General features: G+C 58.7%; 2 protein-coding genes across 7 annotated transcripts in view; both read right to left on the bottom strand.

Moving 5' to 3' along the window:
• The window catches only part of Ralgds (ral guanine nucleotide dissociation stimulator), a 40,895-nt gene extending 38,907 nt beyond the window's left edge, over nt 1–1,988 (bottom strand). Inside the window, exon 1 of the mRNA XM_047524867.1 lies at nt 1,605–1,988. Coding sequence (XP_047380823.1) covers nt 1,605–1,622 — 18 coding nt within the window. The 5' untranslated portion in view covers nt 1,623–1,988. The remainder of the gene's footprint in view (nt 1–1,604) is intronic.
• Nucleotides 1,989–5,013: 3,025 nt separating this feature from the next.
• On the bottom strand, nt 5,014–14,140 carry Gbgt1 (globoside alpha-1,3-N-acetylgalactosaminyltransferase 1 (FORS blood group)). Of its 6 annotated transcripts, none has more exons than XM_047525558.1 (7): nt 13,709–14,138; nt 12,554–12,730; nt 11,959–12,024; nt 7,931–7,981; nt 7,819–7,854; nt 7,193–7,357; nt 5,014–6,286 (listed from the first exon to the last, which is right to left on the bottom strand). In XM_047525558.1, the coding sequence occupies exons 2-7, from the start codon at nt 12,622–12,624 to the stop codon at nt 5,602–5,604; spliced, it is 1,074 nt and encodes a 357-aa protein (XP_047381514.1). In that variant the 5' UTR covers nt 12,625–12,730; nt 13,709–14,138; the 3' UTR covers nt 5,014–5,601. The 6 variants fall into 6 exon arrangements, with proteins under 6 accessions (XP_047381514.1, XP_047381516.1, XP_047381515.1 ...); XM_047525560.1 differs by having other exon boundaries at nt 7,193–7,327; nt 13,709–14,128; XM_047525559.1 differs by lacking the exon at nt 13,709–14,138 and adding an exon at nt 13,428–13,543.
• Between the last annotated feature and the right edge of the window lie 3,623 nt (nt 14,141–17,763).

Here is a 17,763-nt window from a genome sequence, read left to right as displayed (position 1 = left end):
CTGAGACATCACCTAATCACACACACCTGGTACATGGTTAGAGGTGAGTTAGGGGGATGCTGCCGCATAGCCAGGCAAAACTAGGGCTTTTTTGCTTCTTCATCCACATTCTGGCAGGTCCTGGAGGGCAGGGCCCACGGTGGTCACTTAAAGAGTCACATCCAGGACCAACGTGGCCCCTGCCTGGAGGGAGTGCTCAGACACGGAGCTCAGTGAAAAGATGGCAGGAGGTCTGAGCCCCTCCCCACCACTGAGCGGCTCACACTGTGGCAGGGATGCTACTGATGGAGGTCCCCTTGGTGGCAGGCGGGGCACACAGGCCATGATCCTGAGGACTCTCTCCTGGCTCCACTGGCTTCATTGGCACTGCTTCCCCCTGGTGGCCAGCACCAGCACTGCAGCCCCAGGCAAGAAACCCAGAAAACAAAACACACACCTTTGTTTAGATGTTGTCAAGGTAGCAGCTCTACCAGGCCCCAGGGGGCAAAGGAGCAGGACCTGCAGGCTCCAAGAGTAACAGGAAGGACCTCAGAAGCCTCACCTGCTCCCCGTGTCCCTCTGCTGGGCCAGGTGTCACTCTCACTCAGGAGGCCTCATCACCCAGCCAGGGCAATGACCCTGGTCCACTTCCAAAGGAGGACCCGGGACTTCAACAGGGACAGTCTCTCCCCTGGACCTGAGATGCTGGTCCAGTGTCAGGTCACACGCTGCATGACCCCACCGTCAGTCCCCCAGGTCCAGAGGCTCAGAAGGACCTCCAGGGAGGACAAAGCATGTTCCAAGGGGCTGGGTGGATAGTGGTCACTGGTGGGGAAGTAAGGCCACCAGAAACTTCAGGAGTCTGTGGGACCCCTGGAGTCACAAAGGCCAACACTCCAATTTTTTCAAGAGGAAACTAAGACCTCTTCTGTGGCTACCTCCACACCAGGGAAGGACAGCTTAGTCTAATTCTAGGTGTCCAGAGGGGAACACTGGAACCCGGCCCTGTCCTCCTCAGGCTGTCTAGAGAATGTCCTTTGCCAGGCATACTGGGGAATCTTGAGTACCCAGCTCAGCCGGGTTTGACCCCACCTCCCAAGCAATGGGCCCATGGCATGTTGCTAGGAGACTGGACGCCCCTGCCCCTAGCAGTAGTCTCCAATATCTTCCTTCTTTTCCCGCGTCACCTCCCCAGTGTCCCGCGCTTCTGATACTTAGGAAGTCTGGGTGGATGGGCGTGCGCGCGTGCGATGGGGCATTCGCGTGGATGTCCAGAGTGAAGGGCCCGCACGGAGGGGGTGGGCAGGGGATTCCTGGGACCCCAGGATTTCAGGGGCTCTCATTCCCAAAGCAAACCCCAAGGGAGGGCTCAGCCGTGGCCCAGGAAGCAGGAACCCTCCCTTCGCGGCTGGACTCTGCCACCTACTGTGCCCCGGCCGATCCCTCCAGCCTCTGCCTCTTTCCTGGCTCAGTTTCCCAATTGTACCAGGAGCGGGTGGACGCGGAACTGCGTAAGCGCGCGCTCTGCGTGGACGCGGCGCCGGCTCCCTCCCCCGGGCGAGTGGGCGGGGGCTGCGGGCCGCCTCCACCCGCGGGCGGCCGGGCCGGGCCTGGCGCGGACTCACCTGGCAATCTACCATCATCCTCAGCCTCGGCAGCTCATCGCCGGCCCCAGGGCGGGGCCCGGGGCTCGCAGAGGCCGCTCGCCTCGGCCCGCGCGCGGCGCAGGGGGGCGTCCGGCTGCGGGGCTCATGGCGCGGCCTCGCGTCCCCGCCGGGTCCGGGGCTCCGCGGCCGTCTCCGCCGCCGCCAGCGCCGCTCCCATTGTCTGCGCCTGCCGCGCCGCCGGCCGCTCGGGCCCCGCGCTCGGTTCCGCCCGGGCTCCTGGGGCGCGGGCCGGGTGGGCGGGGACAGCGGGGACAGCGCGGCCCCGCCCCGGCCCCGCCCCGGCCGCCGCAGGTGCGAGGCGCGGGTCCGCCTCGCGAGCTCGGGGGCGCGCGCGGCCTCCCTGTCTCAGGCGCCGGCGGCAGGACCCCGCGCGGCGCGGCCGGCTTCACGTCCACCGCCCGGCGCGCACACGGGGCCTGCGCGGGACCGCGGGCAGCGCGCGCACGTGACCCCGCCTCGCGGCGCGCACGCGTCACGCACCGAGTGCTCTGCTTGGCGGGTCTCTCGTGTCCTTCCGCCTCGGCCGCCTGCCCTGTGTTCCCCAACCCTCTTCGACTTGACCACTGTCACCATTGCCAGGTGGGGATGCTGGGCTGGGTGCACCTGGAGAGCCTGGAGTCACCGATTATACACCCTCACCTGTCAGACAGGTACCCAGTACCACCTGCAGGATTCGGCTGGGTAGATGACTGGAGTCAGGTAGCCCCTCTCCTCCGCCTGTCCCCCATCCTTTCCCTTCCGCGACAGAGTGGGTCCTGCCTGAGCTCGTAGGAGTAAGAGGGACGAGAGGGAACCTGAGAGGAGGGGGTCCTACAGCTGGTGCTGGGCTGGCATAGGGCTCACTGTTACTAGGAAGCCCTGGGGACACGTAGGGATGGAGCCTCATTTTATACATGGGCAGTGCACCAGCACTCAAGGCCACTCAGCTCTAAGTGACCACACCAGCGGGGCCTCGGAAACATTGCTGTTCTTCATCACTCAACCTGTGGACAGAGGCCTGGTCTGGTCAGGGGACCTCCTGGGTCCAGCCTCTTGGACACCTTTATCTTCCTGCTTTACTCCCGACACACCCTCATGGGGAGCAGTCACTGACTCATTTTGATCAAAGGAACTGAAAGCTCTGAGGGTCACTCAGAAGCCTGCCTGTCACGGGGCTGTGCAGGCCCAGTGTGGGTTTGAACCCAGGGCAACAGACCTCAAGCTGAGCTTTGCATAGGAGCTGAGAAGGTGGCCTGTGCCCAGTGTGAGTCCATTGTTGATGAGGACCTGAGGGGCAAGGGCCTGGGGAGCCCCCCTGTGCCCCCAGTGAGGAAAGCTCCAGGAAGGATGGAGTTGGGGCGCGTGTGCCACTGGGAACAACGCCTGGACCAGATGCACAGGGCTGTGATGTTAGACGGGGCTCACTGCAGCTTAGGGGGCAGGGGACCCCATCCAGGCATCCTGGGGACTGTGGCACATCACCCACCCACACATGGACTCAGAGCACCTGCCTCAGTATCCTCCTGCTAACCAGGGTGACCCAGAGCTGGCAACACATCAAGGCAGCTGCCCAAGAAGGGTGGGTGCTCAGAGGTGTCCCAGCCGTCATCTTATTTAATCCTCCCTCTGGGCTCAGAGAGGTGGAGTGACCTGCCCAACATCCCACAGGCACTAGGCCAGCATCCTAGTGTGCGGCTGCCTCCCCTTCATGCATTCAGCAGATGGTCATGGAGCGCTTCCTGGGTGTTGGGTTCCCGGGGAAACCCAGCTGGCCGTGGCTAATCAGCGCCCTCTCAAGAGTTTACTGCCTGGGAAACAGGGTGATGAGGGGGGGTGCATAACATCACTGAAAATAATGACACAGAAAGAGGAGAGTGTATAGAACCGAAAGGTGCCCACTCTGCAGGGGAGCACCAAGCCAGGCAGGCTTCCCTGAGGAGGTGCTGTCAGGAGTGAGTCCCAGGGGATTGGTCCAGCGGTGGGATGTGCAGGCCTGACCTGTGGGCAGTGTGACCACAGTGTGTGGGACAGGCTCTGCGGGGCAAATGTCATGTTGGACTTCAAGGTGGGATGCAGGGGGCTGCTGGCCCTGATGGGGCAGGAAGCTGAAGCTGTGGAGCCTGTGGCAGAGGTCCTCAGAGACTTGCAGTGTCTACCCAAAGTGCTTCCTCTGTGATTTAAAAAGCTTCAGAGCCCACGGAACTCTGTGCTGTCCTGCAAACCTGGCACCTGTAGTTAAACGAAGCTTAGATCTGATCCTGCAAGGCAGGGCTGAGGACTCCTGACTGGGACACTGTCCCTGGCCTTCCTATGCTGGACCAGGCTCCTGCCCCTTTCTGGAAAGCAACCAGGTCTGCAGCTTGGTTCCAGGAGTTAGGTTCTGTCACTTACTCAGGTCGTGTCTGAGGGCCATGCTCAGGACTAGGGTTAGCCACTGTGTCCAGGGGCTTAGGCCCTGGTTGAGAAGGTCCATAGCTAGGTCTAGATGGGCACCACCCTGGCTTGGCATGGACCCAGAGCAAGGTTGGATGAGCTGGGAGTGGCCTCTCCCCTGCGAGGCTGAGGTTGCCCGGCCCCAGGGTCCCCTCCTCTTGAGGTCCTCCCTGGTCTTCACATCCAGGAGCCACGGCCTCCTCCTTTGACCCAGCCCCTGTCACAGAGCTCTCCCGCCCCAGGCAGCCCTCGGCAGAGCTCCCTATAGGGATGGAGAGGCCACGGTCCATTCTTGACCGACTCTGGTCCTCTCCAGCCCGTGCTGTGTTCTCACACTGGTGGCTCCGCGTGTCCACACTTTTGCATCTGTCCCCGCTGCTGGCTAAACTGCAGGTCATATGTGGAAGAGTGGGCTACGGGGCTAGGTTGCAGAGCATTGGACTGTTCTGGCGGGACCACAGTGTACCCCAAACCTACTCCATGTCTCCTCCCTCCACAGAGAAGATGCTGCTGCTCCCAGGGAGGTGGGCATCACCAAGCCCTTAACCCACCCCCAGCCCATCTCTGCCTGGCAAGGCACACAGATTACTGTGGGCCTCAGGCCCCTCTGGGTCCATGCTGGAACAGTCCCGACAGGTCCTCTGATCCTGGCCTGCACCACTGCCCACCGGTGGTCTCCTGGGGCTGAGGGGACCCTGGATACAGGACATGCCCCCTTTTGTATCCAGGGACAGAGCCCATGGGGTTCTGCTGATGGACTCTGAGCCCCACGCACAGGGGGCAGCAAACCTCTGCAGGCTCCCACTTCTGCCTGGCTCCCTAGGGAAGAATGAACCCTCTGTGGCAGCAGCCAGCTTTAGTCCCGGTTTCGTGGAGTAACTGTGCCCGGTGGTGGTATTTGAGATCCAGTCTGCGGTGTCCCCAGGGTCTGGCAGAACAGTGTGCAGGTAAAGAATCTAGCAATATGCCACCTTTATTGAAAACTATTACAAAGGAGGCGGCTAGTCCAGGAGAGTGTGGCTCACCAATGTCTGCGGGAACCCAGACCAGGTCCATTTCTGAGGCTGACTTTGGGTCCAGAATGAGGAGCTGGCTGCATATGGCTGAGGGGACATCAGAGTACCCAGGACCCAGGCAGCCAGAGAAATGGGTCCAGGGTGCTTTTCACACAAAGGTGTTAAATACAACTTCGAAGGCAGTATGCAACACAGGGGACATGGCAGGACTTCAGGCACCTTGAGGGAGCAGAGACCCCAGGGCCTGCCTGCCTGAGGCGCATCCCTTGGGTGAGGCAAGGCCTGCCAGGCCCCACCTTTCTAACCTCTTGTCTTTCTGTCCAAAAAGTTCTGTGCCAGATCATCGCAAGACCATGGGTGCACTGCCCTGGGATGTGGATAGCACTTCTCCTCACCCACTTCCCCCCTGGATTCTCCTGGTAGCCTGGGAGGTAGGCCGGACAGGCCTGCTTCCCACCTAAGGCGTGGGTGGGGTCAGGTGGCTGCAGGGCTTTCGGTTCCCATTCATGGTAGCCCCAGCTCTGCCTTTAGCTCCTCAACCAGCTGGTGTCCTTGTTCACTGTAGAAAATCGAATCAGCTTCAGGCTGGGAGGCTGGGGCTTCCTGTCATCCCAGATGTACTCTGGAGACAGCACCTTAGACGGCTTGTGTGAGATAAAGCGGCGGTTCAGGTGGCTCTCCTCTTGCCAGGTTGCCATGATGCCATTGGCTTTGTCTGCCAGGATGGCCATGTGGCAGCCCCTGGTAAACTCATATACACTGGCCACTCGCCCCCCAAAGACTGCCCCACCATAATAGAAGTCCCCCTCGCTATCGGCTACAAAGGCAGTGGAAACTCTCCTACGCTCATAGGGGAACTGCTGGCGGGATGCAGTGAAGTAGCCTGGGTGAATGGCAGCCACGAGGTCCCCCAGGGTTTCGGGGCCCCACGGGTTCCGGAACACCATGTCCACATCGAGGCAGAAGAGGTAGTCCACCTCCTGGTGCGCCCTCTTGGCTATGTGCCGGCTGATGGTCTCCATCCGGCGCATGGAAATCTCCTCCCAGTGCGAGTGAGCTTGGATGGGGATGATGCTGAGGAGCCGGCCGTGGCCCAGTGGGACCCTGGGAATGGCCGCAGGGTCGTGGGTGAAGATGTAGTAGTGCACGCGGAGGCCACGCATGAAGAACTCCTCAGCCGAGCGCAGGAAGTGCTGGACAAAGCGCGTGTACCTGGTGGGGACAGCCCCGCCATCCACTGCTGCCCCGCAGCGCCACCGCCTGGTCCCCACCACGTGCCAGCGTCACGCGGGTCACAGGGCGTGGGCTGCCAGGCTGGGGTTCACTCCCTACGCTCTACCTGCTCTATCTGGAGCAGCTGCTCAGGCCTGGCCCTGGGTTCTTGTCCGACAACTTCCCACTGAGCCGCATCCCCAGCCCTTTTTATTTTTATTTTGAAACAGGGTCTCATTAGGTTGCTTAGGACCTTGCTCAGTTGCTGAGGCTGGCTTTGAACTCCTGATCCTCCTGCCTCAGCCTCCTGAGTCACTGGGATCACAGGCATGTGCCACTGTGTCCGGCTAAACACACTAACTTTTACTGAGCTCTGACTGTCAAGAAATGTTTTCTCTTGATGTTCTTTTAGATGCCTACAAAAATGCCCATTTTATAGGTGGAAACACTGAGGAGCAACTGGAAGAAAGTAGCTGAGAAGCAAGTGGGTGGCAGAAGGAGGGATGTGGGCAATGGATGCTGGGTGCAAGGAGCAGAAGTGGACGGCCTGACCCATGTGGCCATTCACTGGCCAGAGCCTTAGGCCTTGAGGCCCCATAGTGGTCCCAGGTGGTAGCTCCTGAAGGAAAGGCCAGGTAGGGTCAAGAAGGCAGGGCCAGGAGCTGGGGGCACAGGCACAGCGAGGGCCAGGGCCTCCTGCCCAGGGGTCCTGCTGCTCCTCACCTGGGCTGCTTCCACCTCGCCTTCCATGCCAGGACCCCACCTTGCCCAGCAAGCCCACCCGGCACGCTCTGCACTGCCCCTCCCATGGCCTGGCACCTGTGGGGGCCTCTGCAGAGCTGGCTTCCACTGACTGTGAGCTTCCCTGGCTTGCGGGACCCCTGCCGCCCCGCTCACCCCACTCACTTCCCCACGGCAAATACTGTGACTCCGATGGTCAGGTTCAGCGGCTGGTAGATGTGCTGCAGCAGCTCCGGGTCGAAGGTCCCCTCGGAGACGACGGGCGCCAGCCAGGGTGTGAGTGTCAGCAGCCCCGTGGGCCTGGCAGTGGGAAGGCCAGTGCTGACCTCCCTGTGGAAGCCTGGGTCACGCCCTGACCCACCACTTGCACCATGAGACCCGGGCAACCTGGTGCCTGTCGCTGGGCCTCAGGTTCCCCATGTGGGAAGTGGGGAGGACAACAGCTGCCTCGCAGCAGGGCGGGAGGGCCAGGAGCTGGCACCAGCTTGCCGTCCGGGGAGCCAGTATTACGCTGTGGGCCGGGTGCACAGCAGGGCTGTACCTGTACCGTTGGCAGTGACAGGCACCTTCTGCGGGCAAGCCCGGGGCGCGTGCACAGTACACTTCCTCTGCACCTCCAGCCTCCTGCGGGCGGGTGCTGCAGTGATCCCCGCACAGGCAAAGCTCTGGGCGGTGGGCTGACCTGCCCAAGGTCATGCAGCTAGTGACAGGACTGGGGCCCAGGTCCCCCAGACATTGGTCACCCACTGCCACCCACCCACAGTGATGCCAGGTCTCTCTGTGCCTCCTACCTCTGCTCCAGCAGCTTGGGCTGAGGGTACAGGGGTCTGCAACCAAGAAAGGCCAGCGTGAGGGGAGGCAGCCCCACCCCTGGGGCCAGGAAGGGGGAAATGGCAATCTTACTGTGCAGCAGGCTGGCGTGGCTCCTCCCCCTTGTACGGCAGCTTCAGGTTGCTATGCAGAGGCCAGAGAGCTGTTAGTGGCGGGAAGGGGAGGACACACGCCTGGGCTGGGGTCCCATAGCATGGCCTGTCCAGGGCCGGGGGAGCAAGCACCGGGTGGATGGATCCTGGTGTCACTTGCCCAACACTGACCGAGTGGCTCCCTACAGTCCCAGCACGGGGCAGGATTGACCCGAGGGAACTGAAACCTGTTGGGATTGGGTCTGGCCTCAGGTCGCTTGGCAGAGTGCCCCCTGCATGTGCCCAGGGGTCTGGCCCTGCAACCCTGCCACCCCCCGTTCACTTCTCCACTCTGTGACTCTGTTGAGGCTAGTGGACACTGTTCATGTGGGCTGCTGCCGGGCAGCAGCCAGGACTGGGCAGGGCTGAGAAGCCACAAAGGCCCAGGGACAGGGGAGCTTGGTGAGCTGCACAATCCCAGTCACGGTGTAGCTTGGTAGGCCGCGATGCCCCGTTTCTCAGATGTGTCACACTGAAGGCATTTTGTAGGTGTGGCCAGCATCGGGGTTGCTCGGCAGTTTTTAAGACTAGGGATTAAGCCCAGGGGTGCTCTGCCCCTGAGCTACCCTCAGCCCTTTTTATTTTGAGACAGCGTCTCACTATGTTGCCTAGTGTGGCCTCCAGCTTGCTATCCTTCTGCCCCAGCCTCCCCAGTAGTTGGATTTCGGATGTGTACACTGCACCCAGCTTGGTTGGTTGTATATGAAGGAATTTATCCTGGGCAACCTGGTGGACCTGATCCCGGCAGGCGAAAGACCTTAAGGACAGAACCAAGGAAAAAGGCATGTCGTCTGTAGACCCAGTGTTGGCTCCTGCTGGCGAGTCCCAGCCTGCCCTGTGGGTTGCCGACCTGTGTGGCAGCCCGCCATCACAGGTGCCAGCACTGCGTCTCCACGGCTGGCTGCCTACCCGTCTCTGACTGGCCTACTGGAACTCTGAGACTCACACCTCTCCACATCCTGAAACAGGCCGCCATCCTTGACCCACAAGACTGTGAGCGTCAAACAAGAGGAAGGGCACGTGCCCAGCCCTTGGCCAGTGCTCAGAGAGGCCAGGGTCCTGGCCACTTCTTGGCAGCAGCCCAGGCGGTCAGTGTCCACTAGCTTCAACAAAGGTCACACTGAGTGGAGAAGTAAAAGGAGGTGGCAGGGCTGCAGGGCCAGACCCCTGAGGCCATGGACTTCCAGTCCATCATCTGCCTACCACAGGGGGTAGGAGTGAGGCTCAGAGAGGGTAGAGGCCTGCCCAAGGCTGCCCAGCAAGCAGCATGGTGGCAGAGCCAGCTCTGGAGAGGCCTGAGGCGGACGGTCAGAAGGCAGTCCTAAGGGCGGGCGCCTGAGACACGTCCTGTAAGCAGATGGCTGCAGCTCCGTGAGCTCTCCCACCTCTGGTCTGTGGCCGCCGTTTGTGCGGCAAAACGTGCGAAGGTGTGATTCACCCCTCTAGCCGTGTCTAAGCATACACACAGTTTGTGGCATTAAGTACACTTGCGTCGCTGTGTGACCCAAAGGCTCGTGTGTCGAGGGCTTGGTCCCCAGAGGTGGGGCTCTCGGGAGGGGGTGCATTCTGTGGGCTCTGACCTCATCCATGGATGGGTCTGTTGGTGGGTTCACAGCTCATGGCATTATGGGCAGGTGGTGGAAACTGTGGGAGGTGGGCCCGGTGGAGAAAGCAGTCACTGGGGGTCTCTGGAAGGCATTTCTTGTCCCCCACCATCCCTGCTCTCTCTCTGCTTACTGGCCCCCACCAGCCAGTAAGCACCTTTGCTCTGCATGCCCTTCTGCCATGATGTTCTGCTGCACTACAAGCCCAGAGAGAGTGGAGCCATGTGACATGGACTGGAACCTCTGAAACTGTGAGCCAAAATAAAGTCTTTCCTCCTTTAAGTTGATTTTCTCAGGTATTTTGTTTCAGCAATGAAAAGCTGACTGATACAACCACCATCTGTGTCTAGAATGTTTTCATCACCCAGAACAGAAATGTGGTACTTGTTGAACAGTAGCTCCCTATGGCCCTGTCCCCTGAGAAGGACCACCATTCCACAGGTGACCATTGCTCTAATTCTGCTTCATGAATCTGACTACTGCAGGGACTTCTTATAAGTGGAACCACAGTCTGCCCTTTTTGGTGATTAGTCTCTACTTTTTTTCTTTTTTTTTTTGTAGTGAGGATTGAGCCCAGGAGCACTCTACCATTGAGCTACAACCCCAGCCCATTTTAAATTTTATTTTGAGATAGGGTCTCACTAAGGTGCCCAGGTTGGCCTCACACTTGGGATCCTCCTGCCTCCGTTTCCTGAGTAGCTGGTGTTATAGGCATGTGCCACTATACCCAGCTGAATCTCTACTCTTGAACTGATGAATTTTCAAACTCAGTTCATCAATTTGGACCTCTGCTTAGTTCCTTACAAATAAGCACATTTCCGGTCTCTTCTTTCCACAAGTACATACAGGCGCCAGCCACATTGTGGCCTCAGACACAGGGGCACAAAGCTGGGGCTGGGGTGCAGCTCAGTGGCAGGGCACTTGCCTGGCATGAGTGAGGCCCTGGATTCCACCATCCCCACACCGACAAAGAAAAAACAAAATAAAACAAAACATATTTCTAAACCTCTGAAGGTAATAAATGAAAAGTAAAAGGAGAAATCCAAATGGAAAAAGAACTAAAACAGACACATTTTCTACTTCAATCTATTACAAAAACAATTCAACAGAACCAAAAGCCACATGTGAAGAAAAAAGGTGTAGCCGCCCCGCCTGGCTAAGGGTGAGGTCGGAGCCCACCAATGGACCAGAGAAGTCGGCGAGCGCACGTTTCACAGAAGAGGAAATTCAAGTAAGGGGAAGACGTTGGGGGTGGGGGATAAAATGATGGTGAGGGTATCAAGTGCAGAAACAACCACCGCTGCGTTCAATAGCAGGCCTTTGCCTTCAGAGCCAGGTGTGGCCTAGAACCTGCTCAGACAGACTGCGAGCAGCGTGGAGAGGCAGGGCGTGCTGGGCAGGACCCCGGAGGCCGGCCTTTCCTCTCTTTTTTCTGTTTCCCAGCTTCCTAGCTGCTAGGGTTGGATGCTGTTTGAGTGTTGAAGTGTGATCCCTATTGTGAGGCAGGAAGAGCCTGGACGCTGAGTCCACTGTGGCATTCAGCGGTGGGCCTTAGGGAGGCCAGTGGCGGGGGTAGGCTCATCAGGTGGGGCCCTGGGAGTGCATCCTGGTGGCCTTACAAGGGTGCACACTAGGAGGTACACACACAGGCACTCCCTGTCTCCTGCCACCAGTCACCCCTGCTGTCTGGGAACTGTCAGTGGGAAGGCCATCACCAGACACAGCCCCTTGCCCTTGGACTAGAACCGTGAGCCAAAATAAACCTCTTCTTTATAACTTGCCAGTCTGTGGAGCTGCGGTATTAGCAACAGAAGTGGACCGAGGTCTGTGTTTCTAACAGTGAAACGGGCCTTGCTGCTAACTAGTCAGTAATCCAGCTATGAGACTTGCCTCTTTGACATTGTCCCAACCCCTTTGTTCGCTCTTAGCTGTCAAACAGCCAGATTCACCAAATGGGGAAGGTGTTAGAGTTAATTTATTCCTTAAATCTACATGGAGCACACGATTGAGTCCTACGAGCAGTGTCTATGGCCACCTACTCTGCGTAGGGCAATACCAGGCTATGTCCTCACACTCCATGTTCCCGGTGGCCCAGGAGGGGCACCTCGCCCATCCCATTTTATAGATGCCACCAGTAAGACTCCGAGTTCTGCAGCCTGCCAAGGCCAAACCACGCAGGGGCACAAAGACACGCCAACTCAAGTAGTAATTTCATGCCACATCTATTGCAGCTGGTACAATATCTGAACACCACAGTGGCTCAGCAGAACCCAGGAACCCACAGGCAACGTGCCCCTAAAAACCCTTGAGTTTCTCCAAATGTGAGCAGCCCACAGGGGCCCAGTTCTCCCAGCCCCATACTTACAAGATCTCTGGGCAGGGAAGATAATAGGGGACATAGGAGACTGGCAGCCAGGTCTTGACATACACCCTGGGAAGGAAAAACACCTGTTGACTCTGCTCTGCCTCTCAGGCTGACACCCATACGGTACACACTATTGGAAGTGAAGAACTCCAATGGTGCATTTGGCGGGGGGGGGGGGGGGTCCCCTGTCATTCTAGAGTCTCAGGACAAAGCCTCCCAGAGTTCCCTGTGGCTATCAAAGGCCCGTAGCCATTCGTTCCTGGGTGTGCATGGGCTTGACCAGTGGCCCACACAAGCAGCAGGGTGAGGCACAGCCCCAGGAGCTTCTCAGAAGGGTACTGGGGATGAACTTGGGAGCATGAACAGGAGTTCCTCACCAACACAAGTAGAAGGGTGGTCTAGGCAGAGCAGACTTCAGGTCAAAGCCCAGGAGGCCAGTACAAGGCACAACTCAGAAACTAAATTTAATTAGGTCTGGCTGGGGCTGGGCCTGGGGGAGAGGTGGGCCAGAGAGGTTGGTGGAACCTGGAAGACCTCAAGTTTTGGGGGGTTGGCATGCAGAGGCAGGGAGAGTGGGTTCCATGGGGCAACTTACCACAGGGCCCAGAGGCTTGAGCCGGTCAGCAGGCAGAGCCCCAGGGCCAGGGCCAGTCTCTGGCGGGGCATGACGGGCTGCTGCACCTGAGCCTGGGCGCCTGCAGAGACCCTTGGCTCCTTGACCAAACAGGCCCTTTCCTTCCAGGGCTGTCAGACGCTGAGGTCCCAGAAACACCTGCAAAGGAATTCTGTTTATTCCAACGGGAGGCCCACTTCTGCACCTCTCTCTTCTCATCCCAGCGAGGTGGGTTCTAGATACTCCTGCTTCAGCGAACCCTCAGCCTAGCTTCGGAGGTGCAGGTGGTTGGGTGGCAGGGGCTCAGTGCTCAGCTGGAGCTGTCGTTGGGGCAGCTCAGGAGTCTGGCTCCCTCCCTCCATCCTAGGACAGAGGCTGGCCCTCCCGGGGGCTGGGACGCTGAGGCGGGGCTTAGAGGATTCCCCTGGGTAATCCCGAGCCAGGGCAACTGGCACCAAGCCCAGCGCCCCATAGCAGGGGCACACCTAGTCTCCCAGGGTGCGCAGACAGCAGCGGCCGGGATTCCCCTAGGGAATGAGGTGGCAACAGGGTATCCTCCGGGAGGGGCGGGGGGACTTGGTTTTCCTGGGAACGACTGGAAGGCGCTTCCGCTCTCACTCGTTGGGGGACCTTGGAAAGCCTCAGGGTTCTCCTCGGCAAAAGGGGTTCGGGAAACAGCACGCTCCACCCGAGGGTATGACCCGCAGGGATGGCTGTAAAGCGCTCCGCAGCTCTGCCGCCACAGGCCGCGGTCACAGATCCCGGGGTCGGGGTTCTGGGATTTAGGCCTCTGTTCACTCAAGGCCTCTGGTAACCTCGCTCCTCCTCTTTCGCTCTGGGGCCTCCGTTTCCCTACCTAGACTTCGGTGCCCACATCCTCCAAGCCCTGGCCTCCACTGCCCGGCCCAGGTCTCAGGGCTGCTCCACTCGCCCCGGCCTGGAGTGCAGACCCAGGAGCTGGGCCGAGGTGCGTCCTCCGAAGGGCTTCCCGGTGTGTCCTCCGAAGGGCTCTCCTCCGCCGCGCGCGGCGCTGGGCTGGGTCAGGATAGGGTAGGGCGGGAGGGAGCGCGACCGTCCCCGCGGGACGCGGACTCCTCCTTGAGGCCGGACCAGTTTTACGATGACGCAAGGACGTACCTCCGTCCAGAAACCAAGGATTCGGCTCCGGGCCCCTAGCCGCGCGCAAGCTGGGTACGCCGCAGTTTCCGGGCTGGGGCTGTAAGTCCGCAGGGGCTGGAAGCGCGCGCCCCGCCCTCCGGCCGCAGCCCTGACTCCACCCCGCGCACCGCCCACCGGCTGCACTCGGCTCGGCACCCAGTGCCCAGCTGCGGGGCTCTGAGCCCCCTGGACCTGGGCTGTGGCATCATCTCGGAGTACGGGACTCCTCCTGGGACGAGGGGTGCAGGCCGCAAGCTCACAGGTGAGAGGCCGGGACGGACAGGGCATGAGGTAGAAAGGAAGAAATAAGCGCGGGTAAAAAGAAGGCCATCGGGGAAGGGAGAGAGAAAGGGAGCTTTAAGGGAGCTCCTGGAGCACCCTCACCCCTACTCCCGAGCCTGGTGTCCTCCGGACGTAAGTTCGAAGCCCACGGCTCCTGGTGTTGAGCGTCCAGATGATGATTGCATACACGCTGCTGACGTGCACAGCATGTTTTCTTCAGGGTAAATAAACCCGCGGCGGGAAAGTACTTATGGGCATATTCCGAAAGTTATCTATTAGCTAGATATCAGCTTACAGATTCCCAGAAGACGCCGATCACGTGACGCGCCCGGTGCTCCAGGATTAAGAGAATTGAGCTCACTGGCAGCTGTAAACCCGCGCTTCTCGGGCTCACTGTTTATGGAGTTTCCTGTAAAAGAACGGTGGGCAGCGTTGGTGCGAGCCTGCAGCCCCTGCTACTCCGGAGTGCGAGGCAGCAATGCAAGCTTGAGGCCAGCTCAGCAACCTAGTGAAACCCTGTCTCAAAAAGGGGCGGGGCAGCGATGTGGCTCAGTGGTAAAGTGCCCCTGGGTTCAACCCCAGAACCCCCTCAAATGCTCCTGACCCAAGCAGGGCATCTTGCTCTGGAGCACCCCACTTTCTCTCTTTGAGCACCTCTCCTGCTCTGTTGCTTGCTTTCCTGAATAAATCTCTTTGCTCTCCTAAATAAATCTGTGTGCCTCTTTTGAAGCATCCTGAATTTCTTTTCTGTGGTGTACGTCAAGAACCAACAGAACTGAATTGAATTTCCCTTCTCCCTTCTGGGGGACCTTCTTGGACCCCTATCCAGTGGCAGGCAGGGTGTGGACAGAGCAATGAGACACGCTTTTTGTGGAAAACTTTCACTGTTTAGCAGAGTCTCCAGGTAGTCATGGAAAGGGGGAGTTCACTGTGTGGTGTGGGATTGACCTTCCTTTGATCAGGGCCTCCGAGCCTGGCTTCTTTCCTGGTTGGAGAACCACCAGTAGCTCCCAGCATCTCCTGGAGCCTCTTCCTCCTCTGCTGAAGGGGATGGCCATGCTTCTCTCCTGTGGCCTGGCCAGTACCAAGGGCCCTCCTGGGAAGGACTGTTGCAGGCCACCCAGGCGCTCTGAGAAGGGCCCTCTGACATCATGCCCGGGCACAACAAGCAGGGACTGTGGGCTTGGGAGGTAGCCTGAAGTATCCAAGAGAACTGGTAGGACCAAGAAGAAGGAGACCAACCCAGCACTGAGTCCAGGAGCCGCTGGAGATGGCCCAGTATGTCCGCCAGTTCTGGCTCTCTCTCTCTCTACCTTTATAAAAACTCTTATTGAATATTACTTAAGTGGCTTTGGAGGAGGAGGTGGGCACTGAAGCCGGGGTCCAGATCAAGACCCCCACCGTGGCTGTGGTGCCATGTTGTCCCACCTGGTGGGCGGTGAGCTCCAGGGCAGGGGAAGCATGAGGGGCTCACCATTGCAGCCCAGGCCCTACACACAGGTGCCTAATGTGTGCATGCGTGCCTGAATGAGTGACCCAAGACCTCTTCCTGTCTCAGGCTTCTCATCTGTAAGACAACAGCACCCTCCTCACAGGGCTCTTGGGAGGGTACACGATGCCTTCGCCTATCTATGCAGCAGATGTGGGGGCCCCTGTGTGCAGGCGCTGCTCTGCAGCCTGGGAATGCAGCCCAGAGCAGGCACAGCCCCTGTCCCTCTGGACTGACTGCAGGGAATGCAGGTGAGAGGCGGGTCCTGAGCTCCGCTGGGAGCAGCTGCTTGGATGGGCAGGTCATGCACAAGGCCAAGTCCAGCAGCTCAGAGCCAGCCCAGGCGGGGCCTGTGGAGGAGGGCACACGGGATCCATGATCTTTATGAGTGTCCTCAAAGGTCCATGTGTTAAAGGCTTGTCCCCCAGTGTAGAGCAAGTGGGGTGGACACTTTAAGAGGTGGGACCTGGGGGGAGGTCTTCTGGTTGTTTGGTGTATGCCCTTGAAGGGGACTGTGGGACCCCACCCCTTCTTCTCTCCTTGGTCTCTCTTTTGAATCCAGTCATGAGGTGAATGAACTTCCTCCACCATGAAGTTCTTTCTTGCCACATGCCTGAAAGAAACAGGGCCACTCAACCATGTACAAAAATCTTCAAAAGTGTGACTGTGAGCCAGAAGAAAACTTTCCTCTTTATAAGTTGATTATTTCAGGTATTTGTTATAGTAACAGAAAGCTGACTCACACACTTGGTGTGACCAGTCATGGCCCCCAATAACCCTATGTGGCTATTCCTCTCCCTGGTCCTCAGATTTTCACTTGATAATGGACATTGAATGGAATCCATCCTTCAGTTCCATAATGAAGTTGGTCTTGATCCTGAGATTGAGTGGTCTGTTTTCTCAGTAGCAATCTCAGAGGGCTGAGTTATGGGTTTAGAGAGAGAAGTGGGCAACAACATTTCAGGGGACTGGTTAAGGTCTGCCTTCTGGTTAGTGGCAGAGCAAGACTTGGAGCCCTTGACTCCAAGGCCAGTTCTTGGCCTCCCTACCACACACACAATTAGTCCCCAACTGTGACCCATCTCTGGGATGCCAGAGCACTTCCTAGAAGCAAGGGACTCCATGACTGAGTCTGGACACCCTAGGGTGAGCTTGGCAGCAGGATTCCCAGGCCTTTACCTCCAGGGGAGTTGGGAGAGCATGCAGAACTTCCCCAGCCATGGAACTTGGCAGAGGAGGCTTGGCAGGAGTTCACCAAATGGGCCTCACCACCCTCTCCTTGAGGAGCTACTTCTGTTTGGAGCAAGAGCCAGAGTCTTCCTGGGTGTCAAGCAGGTGTCTCTGCAAATCTCAACTGAGACTTAGACATTGATTTTTGCCCCACGGGTGGGAAGCAACAACAGACCTCAGGTCTCTACCCATGTGCCCAGGGTTCTGCCTCTAATTTGATGAGTGACCTTGGGAAAACCTCAGCTTCCCTGCTATGGAAGGAGGTGATAGGGGACTTCAGTGCTGGCCGAGCACTTACTCCTGGAGCCCTGGTTGTGGGCATGGAGTTCCCACAGGTTCACAGCCCACATGCCCGTCACACAGAACCCAGCAGCATCCAGGGATCACTTAGTCTGAGACCATCATCCTTCAATAGCCAAGGTCTGGCTGGGCACAAGCAGAACCCACTGTGTCCCTGAACCAGCAAATCTGGGGTCCCTGCATCAGACTGGTCTGTCAGATCCAGCAGAGGTGGGAGCCCCTCTGCTGGGGCCTGATCCCCCAACACCAGGGAGAGGAACTCAGCACTAGTCTGTGATCCAGGTCTGCCTGGAGAGGTGGGTTCCCCAGGCTCACAGAGGCTGGAGGGGCCACATCCTGAAATGGCTGAAAGATGAGAATCCAGATTCCCTCCTCCTCAGGACAAGGAAATAGAGGCGATTCAGATGTCATCTCTCACCTCCAAACTGCAGCAACTTTCTGCCCCCCTGAAATCAGAGTTCCTTGGGCTGGCTGAGGGGGATGGACACTCCCCAGCAGCAGAAGCAGCAGCAGGTCTGGACTGTCTGCCTGGGTGGTGACTCAGTAATAGGACCCTGTGTCCTTTGATTCAGTTTGTCTGCCTCTAGAAACCAGAGGAAAGGACTGGAGATGTGAACAAAGCTCAGGGGTCTGAGCTCACCTGCCTGAGAGCCCTGCGTGGGACGCCTCCAGTGTCCAGCAGGGGGACCTCTCGTCCCTGGTAGAGCCAGCATGCTGAAGCCATTTAAAACAA

Source organism: Sciurus carolinensis, chromosome 14 (genome assembly GCF_902686445.1).
Source record: "Sciurus carolinensis chromosome 14, mSciCar1.2, whole genome shotgun sequence".
In the NCBI taxonomy this organism is placed as follows: Eukaryota; Metazoa; Chordata; class Mammalia; order Rodentia; family Sciuridae; genus Sciurus; species Sciurus carolinensis.
The sequence above is the reverse complement of the archived record's forward strand: the minus strand, read 5'-3'. Positions and strand labels throughout refer to the sequence as shown.

Coding starts and splice junctions, on each gene's coding strand:
- Gbgt1 (XM_047525558.1), bottom strand. CDS start 12,624: ATGCCCCGCCAGAGACTGGCCCTGGCCCTGGGGCTCTGCCTGCTGACC. Junction 7,982..11,958: donor CTTCCCTGCCCAGAGATCTT/GTAAGTATGGGG, acceptor GCCTCTGCATAG/CAACCTGAAGCTGCCGTACA. Junction 7,358..7,818: donor CCCAAGCTGCTGGAGCAGAG/GTAGGAGGCACA, acceptor AGGCTTCCACAG/GGAGGTCAGCACTGGCCTTC.